The following is a 17,365-nucleotide window of genomic DNA, read 5'->3' on the forward strand; positions in this document are numbered from 1 at the left end:
ACTATTATTACAAAGTAAAAGAAATTAGGGTTTTCGTAATAACATTCACATATTTTCACAATAAATTTTGAGGGTTCAAAGGCAGATCAAGGTCTACGGAATCAATCATGTTAAACCACACAGATTTTATTTGCCTCCTTACTTTATTTTACAAATGAGGAAATAAAATCAGTCAGAAACTGTATTTTTAAAAACAAGTAGAATTAGGGAACTGGTACTCAGATTTTAATGTTTACACTACACTACACTGCCTTACCAGTTAACATTCTTTAAAAAGCAGTGAAACTGAAATTCACCTCAAAGGTAAGAATTCTAATTAATAGTTGGCATTTGTTTGCTTCCCTAGTAGCAAATGTTAGTTTTTATATGAAAACAAGATGAAGATATACTTGCTTTTCAGAATCAGGGTTATCCACCTTGGCTTGTTCCCAGATAATAGGATCAACACCTACCAAAAAGACAAATATTTTTTTCTGAAAAAACAAAAACAAAAAACTATTCTCCATTTTCATATTTGTATGGGAAAGGCCTTCCTAAAATAAGACAAAAAACTCAGAAGCTGTAATAAAAAGGCCTGTCAAATATGACCACTACAAAAACGAAAATTTTTGTAGGATAAAGCTTAAAAAAAAATTACAGATTGAAAGAAAATACCTAAAACCTACAGGAAAATAGGTTACCCTCCAGAATACAGAAAGAGTTCCTATAAATCAGAAAGGAAGACAAAAACATCTAACAAAGTGGGCAGGGGTGTCAGAGTGGCTCAGTCAGTTGAGTGTACAACTCTTGATTTTAGTTCAGGTCATGATCTTCTGATTGGAGGGACTGAGTCTCACGCTGGGCTCCATGCTAGGAGCAGGAGCCTGTTTAAGATTCTCTCTCTCCCTCTTTCTGCCCATTCCCCACTTGCACGCACAGTCATGCTCTCAAACAACCATTAAAAAAAAAAGTATTAAATTTTTGCAGTCCGAGTGGCAAGATTAAAAAGATAACCTCCACTATTGCAAAAATAAATCAAAATGAGAAAATATTAGAAAAATTAAAAAAGAAAAAAACACCTTCATGTTATGTTTACAACTTTCTTTTAAGAGCAATTTGGCAGTATCTAACAATACATAAACTATACATAATCTTGAGTCAAAAATTTCATTATCAGAGATCTATTCTAAAGAATACAGATCCACATGTTCTAAGACATATTTATATTTACAAGGATGTTAACTGTTGCATAGTTTATAATAATGAAAAGGTAAAAATGACTTAGAAGTGAAGTATGGTACATCCATGGTATTCCATGTAGGTTTTAAATTTTTTTTTTAATGTTTTTTTATTTATTTCTAGCAGAGAGAGAGAGAGAGAGATAGCGTGAGCAGGGGAGGGTCAGAGAGAGAGGGAATCACAGACTCTGAAACAGGCTCCAAGGCTCTGAGCCAGCAGTCAGCACAGAGCCCGACGCGGGACTCGAACCCACGAACCACGAGATCATGACCTAAGCGAAAGTTGGACGCTTAACCAACTAAGCCACCCAGGCGCCCCTCCATGTAGATTTTAAAAAGAACATTTACTTTCATGTACTGACATGTGGAAAGTGCTAAGAAACGCTGTTAAAAGGCAAGTTGCAGTAAATGTACAGTGCAGAATCTTTTTCCTTTTTTAGCACTTCCGTATACATACACATATACAATGAGTTATTATTAGCTAATTTTTATTAGTAGCTATTTCTGTGGAAAAGAGATAAAGAGGCTCTGTCATGTAGGTCATATGTTCAATTTAGTTATGCTATCTACAATCTTTGATGGTGAGAACACATTCAGGTTTTACTTGAATACTCAGAACAATAGATAAGCTAGAAAAAAAAATATTAAAAGTTAATTACCCTTGGGTAGATAGCTTATGGACTATTTTTCTTTAGTTCATCATTTCACAAAATTTCTAACACACACATGAACTATATAAAAAAGCTAAACGACAATGACTACAATGAAAACATTCAAAACTATGTCCCAAAAAAGCAGACATGATAAACACTGATTTTATTAATAACCAACTACTTTCTCTCAAAAGAGAGGAAGCATATATATTTCTAAATCTTTCATTTCTTCAACTCTGTGATTCTAAAAACGTACCAGCAGGAGGATTCTGTAAAAGTTGTTTGATCTGTGCTGGAGAAAGTTCTGTTCTAGTCATAGAAAGGGTTACACCAAGCTGCTGCAACTGTGTTTTTATGTTAGTTTGTTCAAAATGCGCATATAGTGTTGTAGCTGGAACTCTTCTTGAAGTACCATTAGGAGAACGCTCAACAACATAAATGACAACTTCCGTCCTGGGGAAAGAATTACTAAGTTATAAAATGGCACAGAACTCACAGTCCCAAGTATCAGTGCACCATGTGACTCTACAAAGGTGCTAGATGAATTCAAAGATTGTTGTTTTAGAAGAGAATTAAAATAGCATTTTCTTAAATCATGGAAAATAAAGAACCATTACTTCACATTCACCTCTAAATCAACCTAAATGAGATAGGCATATATTTGTAAAAGGTATGCTTGGCTGCAAAGTCCTATGTCTTTTCCAGAATGGAGAAATACTTTGGAGATTCTGCTGAAGATTATCTAAGCTCAGTTATTATATCTCACTAATAATTCTTCTAACCCAAAATATCCTAAAATAAATGTTTTTGCCACTAAGTATGAAAATTATGCAGAAGATAAGGGAAGTTAAGTCAGTCCTATTTAGCCATGAATGGAATGGCTTTCCAGTAACATCTTTTTGGGCTTTGATTTGGATACAGGCAAAACTGTTTCTTCCTGTTTCTGAACGGAAAAATCTAAGGAATTATTAGCATCCAGTGGGTTAAGAACTCCAAGATTAAGAAAAAAGCTTTTAAACAAATGTTGCTGTCAATACTGAATAATCACTAGCTGAGAAATAACATTCTGCTCTAAGATTTACTCAGTGTTTTATCAACAAAAATGCTATTGATCACTCTTTTTGGACCCAAGCACATAGAAATAGATAGGACATTTAATGTATACTTACTGATCATCTGGCAATGTTTTAATACCCTCTACATTTACAGTAAGGGTCTGGTTTCCTCCCAAAACTTTATGCAATGATTCTACCAACTGCTGTTGCTGGCTTCGAATATCTGTTTCTTTTTTGTTGAAAACTAAAACCACTAGCCCATCTTCATCCTTATTATTGGGCATACAACTATAACCTACTGCCTGTAGAATGACAAAATAAACAATATCAAAAATATGTAGATTTTAAATTAGACATTTAATATTAATATCTTAAATATCTGCTTAAACAGGGAAAACAGCTTAATGTCTGCTAGAGAAGGAAATAATAATTTTTCCCACAACTCTGTACCCTATATCATCACACAATAATAAAAAGAAACTATTTTACCCAAAAATATAAACTTCAATGAAATTTAAATCCTCTCCAACAGAGTAACCAAAGAGCTTTCTCGTCTGAAAAACTTTGATATTCACTATTGTTGGGTGTTTCTGAACTCTGATGAAACAATTCTTCATGTAATTGTTAAAATAACTGCAAAAGTCATGGACCAAGATGTAATTTATTTTACCATATACTTAGTGGATCTTAAACTAAGTTTTAAATATAAAAAGAAATGACTTACTAAACATAAATACTTTTAAGGTAGAATAACACTGTCAAATTTACAAATACTGTAGGGGGAATGTCTACATCACTTTATAGTTTCATGTAATGCAAAACTTTATGAAGCATGTTAGTTTTTAACTAATATTAAATATGACAAACTATGGCTTTCTAAGTACTCTTTTAGATAGAAGTCTTTCTCTTTGTCACCACTTATAATACAACTTTTAAAAAAAATAACTTAAAAATGAGGAGCCTGGGTGGCTCAGTTGGTTAAGCACCCGACTTCGGCTCAGGTCATGTTCTCAGGGTTCATGGGTTTGTGCCCCATGTCAGGTCTGTGCTGGCAGCTTGGAGCCTGAAGTCTGCTTCAGATTCTGTGTCTCCCTATCTGCGCCTCCCTTGCTAATGCTCTCTCAAAAATGAAAATAAGCATTAAAAAAAATTTGTTTAAATTTAAATTCTACACTAGCTTGCATTTCACTGTATGTTATATATTGGATTAAAAAAAAGAAAATGTCCACTGTATAGCTCTCAGTCACTAAACAAAGGTATTAAAACTTCAACTATATACACTCAAAAACTTTTTATTAGGAGTGACGAGACAGATGTTCTTTAATAAGATAAGCCAGTCACTTTTTGTTGTTTAACCATGTTCAAAGGGTCTGATCCTCAGCCTTGCAGCTCCAAACAAGGCTTTATGTACATACTGATTAGAGACTGACATAGGCAGCAGAAAGTGGTTTGTTTGTTTGTTTGTGGGGTTTTTTGCCAAAGTGGCTGAAGTATAAACTGGATTGCAAATTTGTTGTGAAAAATATGCCATCAAGTTGACCTAAATACTCTCACTGGCTGATGAAACAATGTCTGGGCAGTTAAATTCCAATGAGAAGGTTGTTTGGTAGGCAAGGAATCAGAAAGAAAATGGAGTATTCTGTTTTAATGGCTTTAACATCCAGCTGTAATAGTGACAACAGAATTATACACACCAAACACAACATCTACTTGTATGCTGGTTAGGATATACTTCCTAGACAGTGTTGGATGAATACAACTAAGTTCTAATTTGGGGTCCCCCCTTTATAGATGCCAAGCAGACCACTCCCCTTCTGTTAACGCTTTTTCCTCAGTTTTAGGTTATATTCTAATCACACCTTCCTTCAGTCATATTCTGGTCACCTTCAATGACGTATTTGTAAGAAATCACTTCATTTTAATAACTTCTGTATTTTTAAAGCAAAAGCATAAGGTACCGTGTTCAAGGCGTGCTAAAAACCAAGCAATTGTTTTCTTGGTATTATTTTAATCCAAATATTAGATTCTCTTACACACACTCTTCAAGAGGATCAAAAGAAGTACTAATACCTTAAATCGGCAAAAGGGATTTTCTTGTGTGAATTCCACTGGTGGAATGTTATTGTTGAAATATCCTTTTCCTGTTCCCCAAAAGGCCTGCAGCTGATTCCATTTTGCCAAAATAGCATCCCTCTCATCTCCCAACAGTGTTGGAGCAGAAAGAGCACTCGCAGTATTTATCAGCTGGTTGGACTGGGTAGGAGCTTGTGTAGGCTGACTGAAGAGACCACCTAATGCTAAAAGTGTACCCCATAATTAGTATTTCAAGAAAAAAAAAATCAATTCAGAGCCTAGGTATGGTAGACAGAATAATATCCCCCCAACCTCCCCCACCCCCACAATGTCCACATCCTAATCCCCAGAACCTATGTCACCTTACACAGCAAAGAAACTTTGCAGATGTGATTAAATTAAGAGACTACGAGTTGAGATTATCCTGGATTATCAGAGTGGCTCAACACAATCATAAAGGTTCTAATGAGAGAAGCGGGAAGTCAGAGTCAAAGTGAGATCTGAAGATGGAGGAAGGGACTACAAACCAAGAAATGCAGACAGAGACTAGAACCTGGACAAGGTAAGGGAATGGATTCTCCCCTGGAGCCTCAAGAAGTAACACAGGGCTATGTACATAAATTGTCCTGCCTACACCTTGATTTTAGGCCAGTGAAACCCATTTCCTCAATTTCTGATCTCCAGAACTGTAGATAATAAATCTGTGTTGTTTTAAGCCACTAAACCTGTGATACTTTGTTATAGCAACATTAGGAAACTAATATATGAGGACAATCCTTACAATGTGAAACTTGCTTTTCTAATGATTATCTTCTTCATACAAGTAATTCCATTACTAGTATACAAGTTGAATCCAAATTGGACCCACAAGAAAAAAAAAAAAAAAAAGCATATGGCTATACGGAAAAGTAAAGTTTGTGAAGTTGTGGAACTTTTTTAAACCTTTACTGGTATTAAGTGTGTATAATAAATAAAAATTGGAGGAAACAAAATAAACAGAATCATTATATCAATATTTTGTCAATATCAACTTAATCACTTTTCCTTCACTCATTACAAAGAAATATGTAATAAAAAGAACAAATGAACTAATCATCAAGAGTCTAAACTACAAGTTTTAGCAGGTTATGGGGCACCAGGGTGGCTCAGTTAAGTGTCCAAGTCTTGATCTCAGCTCAGGTCAAAATCCCCTGGGTTGGTCAGTTCAAGCCCCACACTGGGTTATGCATGGTCAGTGCAGAACCTGCTTGGGATTCTCTCTGTCCCTCCCCTGCTCATGTACTCTCTCTCAGAATAAACTTAGAAAAAAATTTTTTAAATAAAAGCTTTAGCAGATCATATAGCTTTGGGTAGGCCACTTAACCTCTATGGGCTACAATTTCTCTAACCAAAAGGGAAAAGTTGCCAAACCAGATCAATATTTCCAAAGTGGGAGATAAGTATCCCTAATATATGCAATTATAGCTGTTAGGCAACAGCTGAGTCACTAAATGGACTAATTCACACAACAAAAAATTATCTTTTAATTACCTAATAATATATTTTAAAAAGTCTGTTTGGTGCTAATATGCCTTTAATACCTCACAACACCTGCTTATCCGACATTACATCAAAGAACAAGTCTAGGAGCACCTAGTCTGGGTGGCTCAGTTGACTGAGCATCCAACTCTTGGTTTCGGCTCAGGTCATGATCTCAACAGTTCATGAGTTTGAGCCCCACATCAGGCTCTGTGCTGACAGGAGCAAGCCCAGTGTGGGACTCAAACTCACAAACTGTCCGATCATGACCTGAGCCGAAGTCAGACACTTAACCAACTCAGCCACCCAGGTGCCCCTAAAGAAAATTGTTAACACAAATGGGTAGTTATGAGAAAAATCATGACGATATTACCAAAATGGTCTGAGTTGTAAGGCCACTCTATGAGATGATATTTAAGTTTTCTTTCAGGTCTAAAGATCACTGGGGCTTCTACAGGGCTGGAGAGACTCTTGTCACCCTCCAGATGAATAGTATAAATTCCCAAATGGGTACATATAAAAATTCTAAGAACTGCACCTGAAGTCAGAAGACTTAAATCCTGGTTATTATAAGCTCAATAAGCTATTTATTGTAGCCTTGGCCAGGAAATTCCAAGGCTTTATCTCAACTTTTAAATGAGACAAACTATGATCTGTACTGATTCATTTAGCTTGCTTTTTACATTTCACACTGGATTACAACCACACTAGTCTACTCAGAGTTCACTAGCTGCAAGGCACTTAGGAACTCAAATCACAAAATTCAATACATTCTTTTCAAGCCACAGCATATTAGATTTCTCACCTTTCTACCTTCTCAGGGTCCTTATGTTATTGTTCCTTCAGCTCCCAAAAAAAGATCTTCAAATTTCATTGAACACACATCCTCCTAGAAAAGCTCTTCTCCCTTAGATTTCCTGATAATACATAGTCTCTCCTGGTTTTATGTATCATACATTCTTTCACTCATTCAACAAGTATTTACCAAGTATCCCCTACATGTCACACATAGAGCTAAATACTAAGGACAGGATGGCAAACAAACTCAGCATATCAAATAAATATTAACAATTGTGGTAAGTTCCTTAGAGAAATACAGAGGCTATAAGAGTACTAAATGAGGGAGCTAATCACATCTGGGGGGTGGGAGATAAGAGAGGGCTGCTCCATTAAAATTTCACTGAGGCCTAAAGGACGTAGTCAGCCAGGCCATGAGGTATGGGCAAAGATGAACAGCATGTGCAAATCTCTGTGGCAAAGAGGAGGGGTGAGATGAACCAACAGAAGCAATAAGGAGTACTAACAATAAGGTAAGAAAAAACAGACGGGTATTATTGAAGTTAAGGGCTCATACTGGCCAAAACTGTGATAATTTGATCAAAAAGAATAATGAATGTAACCAACTCAAGCACACTCAATTTATGAAAACTCATGCATTCAAAATTAAACTTTTTAAAAGTAAAGATGAAAAATTTAAAACTCAGTTCCTTGGACACCACTGGAAATAATCAGGCCACTAACAACTTCTTATAAAAACTGTCAATTAAAAAGAATTTTTAGGGGCGCCTGGGTGGCTCAGTCAGTTGGACATCTGACTCTTGATTTCGGCTCAGGCCATGGGATAGAGCCTGCACTGGACTCTGAGCTGAATGTGTAGCCTGCTTGATTCTCCCCTGCGCCCCTCCCCACCACTGCTCTAAAATAAAAATTAAAAGAAAAAAATTTTTTGGCCTACCCTTACTATACAAATTCTATTTCACGATGACCAAGCAGTCCTGGGGGAAGAAGAAAAATTTCGTTTCACAGAAGAATTTTAGCGTGGAAGGAAGGAAAGAAATAGGAAATCACCATTTTCCAACTCCTAATAAAATAACTGACTGAGGCAATGATCATCAATGAATGAAACCATTAGGCTAAAGACTGATGAGGAACTTTACAAGAAAGATTGGCTGTCACCACCTCAACTCAATGCAATCTTAGCATCACCAAAAGAGGGGAAAAACTTTCAGTGTGATATAGCATGATATAGCACATAGCATACATGTGATATAGCACATAGCATAACTGGCAAAGTATGCATGCCAAAAAGTCAAACTTGAATATAAAGTACCTAAAGCTAACTTCATTTACCAGAAAAATGGGGGATAAAGTTAAATGACACTACAAGGAAACAAATAAAGAATGGGGGACATTTTGCAGGACAAGTTGCCCAGTTTCTCCAACAATTCATAAAGGGTGGGGGGGAAGGAGCAGGGGAATACTCTATACTGAAAACAAACTTGAGACACAAGAAAATAACTGTGGGGACCTTGTTTGGATCATGATTTGAGTAAACCAGCTGAAAAAACTTTAATGAAACATACAGGGAAGTTTGATTAGACACCAAGGAATTATTAACACCGAGGTGGAACAATGCCCATGTTTTTAAAGAGAGAAGTAGAGTAAAGTAACACTGAAGGGATGTGTTGAGATTTGCTTTAAAATACTTCAGCAATCTGGGGCGCCTGGGTGGCTCAGTTGAGTAATGTTGGACTCTGGATTTTGGCTCAGGTCATGATCTCACATTTTGTGAGATGAGCTCCGTGCTGGGCTCTGTGCTGTCACTGCAAAGCCTGTTTGGGATTCTCTCTCTTAGGCTTTTCCCCACTTGCCTGTGTGCACCCTCTCTCTCCCAGTCTCTCAAAATAAATAAACATAAAAAAAATAGAAACTTTGCAGAATTACCAGGCAATGTTGAGGCCCCAACTTAGGTCAGTGATTAAGAATTTAGAGGTACTGGGGCCCCTGGGTGGCTCAGTCAGTTAAGCATCCAACTTTAGCTCAGGTCATGATCTCACAGCTTGTGAGTTCAAGCCCCATGTCAGGCTCTGTGCTGACAGCTTAGAGAGCCTCGAGCATGCTTTCAGATTCTGTTTCCCTCTCTCTCTGCCCCTCCCCTGCTTACGTGTGTGCGCGCTCTCTCTCTCTCTCAAAAATAAACACTAAAAAAAAAAAAAAAAAAGAACTTAGAGGTACTGTTCATTCAATCTTTTGTATTGTGTCATTTTCTCAAGCAGTATCTAGATGCACAGTTGGGCTTACACCAGCTTGGATTTTTTCCCCCCTCGGGCACAGAATGCAATGACAGGGAAGTTGAGCATACTGACAACCACCGACTGAAATGGAAGGCCATGGAATCTTAGCTAATTAGAGAGTACAGACAAGAAGCTGATGGAAGAACAGAAAATGGTCTAAATGAAAACGTCACTGGTCTAAAATAAAAGTCCTAATGAGGTCTAGGAACAGCTACACGGGAAGTAGTTAAAAAGGCAGGCTAAAAGAACAATAGGTTGAGGGATGTTCACGTTAGTGATTTTGAATATTTTCAGATGTTGCCAAGGTCCAGGATAAAAATTGTGGTTTAAGTGAAATGGAAGAGGTCTTTGGAATAAAAGGTAGATGGCACGGTTATCCCAGTATAAAGCCATGTGATGTTTAAATAACCCAAATAGAGAGAAGTTGAAAAGCAAAGCAAAACAGACAGCCAGCTGCCAAAATTTTCATTGAGTAAGAGGGGCTGTCCAGGAAGTCAGCAAATAACAGAGATTAAACAAATCACAGATGGAACAGCTAGATAGCAAGCACCTCATACAAGCAGGGATTTGAAAAGTAAGGCAACAGCTCCATAATCTTTGCAGATTAAACTCAAACTCCTTACAGCAGCAGGTCCCAAATTCATTATGCTATGCCATACACTGATGCTTCTGTCAGTTATCCCCTCTACATGGAATATCCTGACTTTATTCAACTAATTCTTTCAGGATTCAGCTCTTCCTCTGTATTGCATAGTGCTTTCAAGTATATATGTATTTTTATAATTTGGTGTTTATTATTCTAATTATTTGTTATTCTATCTCACTATAGACTATAAGCAGGGACTATGGCTTTCAACCTTATATACCCAATGCCTGACATATAAATATGCAGTCAATAAGTGGCTGCTGCGTAACTGAATAAACCCCTTTCATTATGCAAATGAATAACAACAAATCCAACTTCCCAATTTCCCTAAAAAGCAAGTGTAACTACCGTAATAGCTGGAGAGACTTTATTTCAAGGAACAAAGAAAAAATTTCACTTTCCCTTTCTTCTAAAGTACTTGGATTTCCAACAAACTTTGCATTTTTGCAGGAAAATAGAAGAGGAATGATTAGAATACTAGAAAGAACTCTGAGACTATTATTATCTTCATCCTACTGGCTAGACAATTCTTGAAATTTATGTTAAATAAACTACTAATCTTGAGGAACTTTAGGATAAGTTAGGATGACTTTTAGCCAATCAATCAAGGTACTTAAGAAAAATGCAGCAAAAGTGATTTTGAGGCAGAAGACTGGAAAAGTGAAAAGAACATTACACAGGAAGTCAAAGAACTCGAATTCGTGTTTCTATACTACTTCCTGGGAGGTACATGGAAAATCACAATCTCTCCTCACCTATAAATGGAGACAACACGAGTATTATTTCATAGGATTCTCATGAGAATTAATCAACCCACACAAGGTAACCCTGGAATACACTGCCATACCAGATAGCAAGGAAGCTATCAAAGACTAATTCTAGGGGCACCTGGGTGGCTTAGTTAAGTGTCCAATTTGATTTTGGCTCGGGTCATGGTATCATGGTTCATGGGTTCAGGTCCCACACTGGTCTCTGTGCTGAGTGCAGAGCCTGCTTGAGATTCTTGCTCTCTCTCCTTCTCTCTGCCTCTCCCCACCTCTCTCTCTGTCTCAAAATAAAACTTAAAACTTTAAAATAAAACTTTAAAAGCTTAAAAATAAATAAGACTAATTCTACATTGTGTCAAAGGACTTGGGAACCAGCCTAAAGAGGCGTGCATCTTTGGCCAAAGATGTAACATTTAAGCATCAATAAGGATAATAACTGCAACAGATTAAAAAGTACCAAATACAGGTAGTTGAAATATTTAAGTTCTTAACATTATAAAAATATTAATTGGTTTCCTTTAGAGAATGATTGGGCACCAGCTCTTTATTTTGAAAACTAATAATAAACATGGTAAAGAATGAACCAAATAGTAGATGAAGTTTCTCTTTATTAAAGTACAAATACATGGAAAAAGGAATCACAGGGTTGGAATAAATACCATTTTGCAACCCCTAATGAATTAATAGATCTACGTAACAATCGCCAATGGCTGCTGCTTATATAATGAGAAAAAGAGACAACTGACATTATATACCTCTTGATAAAGAACACACAAAACTATCAGAGCGCCTGGGTTCAGGCTCAGTGGGTTAAGCATTCGACTGCTGGTTTTCGCTCAGGTCAAGATCTCATAGTTGTGGGATTGAGCCCCACATCAGGCTCTGCACTGACAGTGCAAAGTCGGCTTGGGATTCTCTATATCTCTCTGGCCGTCCCCCCACCCCTTACCATCTCTGTCTCTCAAAACAAACAAACATTAAAAAATACAACACTATCTTTACAACACTATCTTTAAAGTAGTCTTAAAACCAAACAAAAAAACAACTATCAACGTAAGTAAGTGCCTAGGTACAACCCACTTTACAAGAAACACAGAAAACAAAATATGTTAAACTCTACCACAGGAATGCAATCCAGTAGAGTCCGGACTTGAAAAACTCTACCAAAAAAAATGGTCTTATTTAACAAATTGGGGGGAGGAGGGGAAAGAGGGCTAACAGGAGAACTTACAAAGGTTTAAGACAAATAAAACTAAACTACTGTTACACACTTACATGACAACACTATAAATAAAGAAAAGTAAGGAACAGATCACCATGAAAGACAGAACTACAGCTGCTCTGACTGGGAAGTGACTGACTGGGAGGGCAACGTACAGGGCTTCTCAAGTGTTGCCCAGGGGTCACCTCCCAATGTAGGTACTGTTTACAAGGGTGTTCACCTTCTATACAATTCATTAAGCTGTACTTTTACGCAGTTTTCTGTGTTACTTTTAGCAACCGCGAGAGAAATTTAAATGGAATGTCACTAAACACAGAAGCTTTATAGTCCTCATCCTGCCCATGAGTCTTCTCCCCAGTTGCTATTATCATATATTAACATGAGAAGTAGCTTTTGGAATCTTGTGGAACATACTGATAAATCTTCAAAAAAAAAAAAAGACATCATTAAAGTGTCTTGAACAGTGCATTCAATGTCAGCTATAGCTTACAGTTTTAAATGTGAAGACAAAGGCCCCTCATACTTACTAGTTTGCTGTTGCTGCTGCTGTGTATTAAATCCTCCAAATCCCAGTCCAGTTCCCAAACCAGTACCTAAACCAGTACTACTTCCAGTTGTTGTACCGAAACCAGTACCAAATCCAAACCCTTTGGTCTGAGTACCACCGAAGAGTCCTTTGAAGGAAAAATTTAAATTGCATTAAGTTAACCACAAAAACCGACCTCTAGTTCATTCATTTCTACAAACGGCTTAAGATGTCCTCTTACCAGTAGTTCCTGTGTTAGCTGGAGCAGAGAAGCTGAATGCAGAACCAGCTGTTGTAGATGTTGTCCCAAATCCTCCAAACCCAACTAATTAAAAAAGGATAAATAAAACAGAAAGAATCTTTTACATAACTAAATCATTTCTTTTTCAAATTATTCATTCCCACATATAGAGACAAAATACACTGATCTAATTTTTCCTTTCTCTACTTTTAACTTCAATTTTTAAAAAACTATACTACTACTACTACTACTACTACTACTACTACTACTACTAAGTCAAATGTTGCAGGAAGTGACTAAGTACTTAAAACAATAATAGCACAATGCAATACATACCCTTAAGTCATAGCAGAGAAAACATGTTAAGCCTATAAGCAAACTCTAAAATGACTGTGTACACTTTTAGAGCTGGAGTTGCAAATTCAAATGTCTATAAAATTCAGGCTGTAACATTAATAAGTGAAATAGACCAGGTGTTTACTGACTGGTAGAACTGTATAATGTAAACAGTTTTTAAAAGTGGAAGCAGTTTCTAAATTTGAACAGATTACTGCTACAGGAGAATGTTAGTAAAGTTGTTTATTCCCATTTTTCCCAAAAGAAACAGAAGATCTACATTTTCTCCATGAAATTTACAGAATTTTAGACCCTTAGTGATTGACTGATTGGAAACTAATTCAAATATTTTTAAAGTAGTGTGCTAAACAGATCACATTGGCAGACAGCAGCGCCAGTTTGAAACTTTGGCTTTGGTGAATTAACTTCGGTTCTATTTTAGCTTATATTTCTACTTAGTCTTCATGAACATTTAGCAACTTTCCAAAGGAAACATACTGACCTCCCTACAAGAAGAATGTGTTTCTTGAAGGACGAGCTAAGGGGGAAAAACACAAACGGAAGGCAGAGGTATGGAAGGGGAGCAGAGCTAGCACAGCTCTCTGGACCAGCTCGGAAACGGACAGATCTACAAATTTCATTTGTAGATTTCAGAGATGTAACTAATCTTAACCATATGTATGTAACCTGACATATGGATGGAATGGAATACAGACAAGCTGCAACTGTTTTATGTGTGTTTTTTCCTTATTGTCAGTCTTTTCCTGATAACCAAGGTGGTCCCAAAAACACTTTTAAGAAAACTGTTTTAACTATTAGTGATCTTGGAGTTATGCCACAGGTTTTCTGGAATTCTAATTATTAATCTCATATATGTATAGTGTAAGAGACAGAGACTTATGTTATATAAAAGATAGAAGGAAAAAACCCAACCCTTTGATATTCCTCATATAATTTTGATTTGGAAAATGACTCGAATAGGCTGCAGGTTGCAGCCATAACCAGGTAGGTTCTACTGCAGTACTGCAAACTATAAACATTTTGATAAAAATCACCTAACGTACAGCAAACTGTTCTCAATCTTTTTCATTATTCTTCACTTCCACAGAAAAACTATGATATATTCTGGATTGGCTACATAATGAAAATATTAGTATCTTATGTCTTATAATACCAAAAATGTTTATTAGTAATAGTGGATCTGCAGAGATACAAACAAAATAAGCGTTTCTATCCCTTCTCTGAAGATTCAGTTAATGAATGTATATAAAGTAGTTAAAATACAGTTATTATCACAACTCAACACTTAACAGTGGTAACTCCAAATGAACATGAAATCAAGCAAATACCAACAAATTTATTTACTGTTGTTGAATTACAAGGTGAGTGGCTTTGTTCAGAAACACAAACTTCAAAATAATATTGCTGTTTTACCCAGTGCCAATTTTAAGCACACAGGGAGAAGTAAACATACCAAGTGGCAATGATACATGATCATTTAATAATGGGTTATTTTATCTTTGGAATTCAAGGTTTCAAGTATTCTTCAAAACGTTTTAAATCAGATGCCAAGGCAATATTTGCACTGTACTAACAAATACTGAACAAACACACACACTTCCCACGTAAATTTTAGGGAAATAAGTAATAATAATGTTTACTAAATGCATATAATTGGCATGGGCATTAAGTGGCATAATGTAAGAGAATATGAACAAGAAATTCATATACGAGCAGCAGAGGAACAAGACTTTTCTATAGGGTGACTGTATGTAAAATACAATAAACCTATTTTAAATTTATATACACATACACACATTATAGTTTGTGTTTTGCACATTTCCAAAGAGCTTCAATCCACAGAGACACTAAAAAAATCTTCATAATTATCTTTTTGAATCCAAAGATGTCTAGCCTACCTACTTGAACTCAATGCTATTTGACAATAAATTGCTCTGATCACTTCTCAAAAAAACCCACTAAAAAGTCGGGGGCTCTTTCCATAATTACAAATCTTACAGAACTGTATCCTAACTTGCTGAGTTGACCAAAGAAATACAGTATTATTCTTACACACCATAAAAAAACAAGGCAAGTTACTGCTGTTCGTATAAGACTTGTTTCTCTTGGGAAACACGACGACAATTAAATGAAATTCCAATGAAAGATGCAGGAAAAAATGAAAAAAAAAAAAAAAATGACTGCAGGAGTCCAAGAATTCCAAAGAAAGGGGCCTGACTGCTGAGCTTGTATTTTGGAAGAGATATGTAGTAATTTGGAAAACATAATCTACTCAAAATAATAATCCATTCCAAATTCTCATCACTCGGAAGGTAAATTCTGTTCAATTAAATGCAAGCTTAAAAAAGGAACATTATAACTTGCAAGACTTCCTAAAACCAAATCTTTTAAGACAGTCGAAACTAGATACAAATGTTTTTGATTCGACGCTAGAAAGTGAATTTCTGTTCATGAGACAACCGCTGTTCTTTCCCAAACTAGGAACCACAAAACATTCTTGGACTCCAGCTCCCAGCATTCGTTACACATACGACCCGCATATCTACCTGCACTTGCCAGACTGTTACCAAAATTGAACGGAGTCGCCGAGGTAGTAGAAACACCGAAATTCCCAATATTAAAGTTCACTGCAGGATTAGCAGTTAATCCGAAACCCCCAAAATTAAACCCACTGGCGGTGGAGTTGGCAGTCTCAAGCCCACCAAATCCTGATAGGCGTGTAGGCAAAAAACAAACAAAATTTTAAAAGGGGGGAGGGGAAAGAAGAAAAAGAAAAGAAAGCAAGAGAAGGATTAGAAGTCAGCAGGTTTCACAGACGTGAACAAAGACAAACCTTGACTTAGCTCCAAGCAAGTTAAGAACGCGGAGGAGGTGGGGACAGGCGAGCGAAGTCCCGCAGCAAGGACCAAAGGGGCCAGGACCGAGGGAGCCGCAGGGCGGCTTCCCAGGCTCCCCTAGCCCTAACCTCACCGAGCCCAGCAGCGGGAGGCGAGCAAGGGCTCCCGCGGGGCTGGGAGGCTGAGGTGGGGAGGGCAGGGCGGGTCTCCGGCAACTGGAAAGAGGAGCCGCCCTCCAGTCTCTCCGAGTCTGGTTCGTCGGCGGCGGGAAGCGAACCCTAGGAGGATAGGGCACTTCAGGAACCCACGCACAGCGTGGGGGCCACAGGCTGGGCCTCAAGTTCCATAGCGGCCTCCTCAGGAGCCGCCTGGGCTCGCTCTGCCGCCGCCCGCCCTTTTCCGGGCCACCTAAAGTCTCCAAGTGGCCAGGAGACCCCAGGATGGCCAAACTGGAGTCCCGGATCGAGGGGGGGGACCAGAGGCCTCCCTTCCACCCCGGGAGAAGGTCCGCAAGGATCACTTACCCGCGGGGGCCGCGGTGGCTGCAGCGGTGCCAGAGGTGCCCGAGGGAGCCCCAAAGTTGAAGGCCATGTCGCGGGAGCAGGGGACCAAGGCTCTGCTCCCGCGACACTAGGTGCACTCGGCTTTTTAGTCCGGCGGGAAACTGCTCTCGGAAAACGGAGTCCCGCCTCCTTTCTGGCCTAGCCTAAGAGGCCGGAGCGCAGGAAAGGCGCCGGGGGGCGGGGATTGGAGGGGGAGCGCCCCCCCCACGCCCTCCAGCTTCCGGGCGCTTGGTGGCCTCACGTGGCGTCGGGCGTCACAACCGAGAGGAAGTGGTGGTAAATTAGCGGCTGCTTGGCGCCTGAAAGCGGAAAAGACTGGTAGGGAGGGCCTTTGGGAAAAGCGTGTGTTAACACGCGGATGGGGTCGTGAGTTCGGGCTCCGCACTGGGCTGTCCGCTAGCTGCGCAGGGACCGATTCGGGGCCTCTGTACTCCACTCTACCCGTTCCCTGCCCGCAGGCGTGCCGGACACTGTCTCTCAGAAATAAATATTTTAAAAAAACAACAACAAAAAACGGTGTGCGTGAGGATGAATGCCATTGTGTAATGAGTACTAAATAGGCCAAATCTCCGTGGTGGAGGGTCAATGAATAATGCTAAAACTCATGAAAATTCAC

At 38.3% G+C, this 17,365-nt stretch overlaps 1 protein-coding gene across 2 annotated transcripts in view; it reads right to left on the bottom strand.

The window, feature by feature from the left end:
* The window catches only part of NUP54 (nucleoporin 54), a 29,935-nt gene extending 12,990 nt beyond the window's left edge, over positions 1 to 16,945 (bottom strand). Inside the window, exons 1-8 of one of the 2 annotated variants that reach the window (XM_077750483.1) lie at positions 16,711 to 16,945; positions 15,896 to 16,057; positions 12,993 to 13,076; positions 12,753 to 12,899; positions 4,996 to 5,222; positions 3,040 to 3,227; positions 2,127 to 2,323; positions 394 to 448 (exon numbers count right to left, since the gene is read on the bottom strand). In XM_077750483.1, the coding sequence (XP_077606609.1) occupies positions 394 to 448; positions 2,127 to 2,323; positions 3,040 to 3,227; positions 4,996 to 5,222; positions 12,753 to 12,899; positions 12,993 to 13,076; positions 15,896 to 16,057; positions 16,711 to 16,777 (1,127 nt within the window). In that variant the 5' untranslated portion in view covers positions 16,778 to 16,945. The remainder of the gene's footprint in view (positions 1 to 393; positions 449 to 2,126; positions 2,324 to 3,039; positions 3,228 to 4,995; positions 5,223 to 12,752; positions 12,900 to 12,992; positions 13,077 to 15,895; positions 16,058 to 16,710) is intronic. The other variant, XM_077750478.1, reaches the window with a different exon arrangement.
* Positions 16,946 to 17,365: the final 420 nt, after the last annotated feature.

The sequence above is a fragment of the Crocuta crocuta genome, unplaced genomic scaffold (genome assembly GCF_008692635.1).
Source record: "Crocuta crocuta isolate KB4526 unplaced genomic scaffold, BGI_CrCroc_1.0 scaffold1, whole genome shotgun sequence".
NCBI lineage: Eukaryota > Metazoa > Chordata > Mammalia > Carnivora > Hyaenidae > Crocuta > Crocuta crocuta.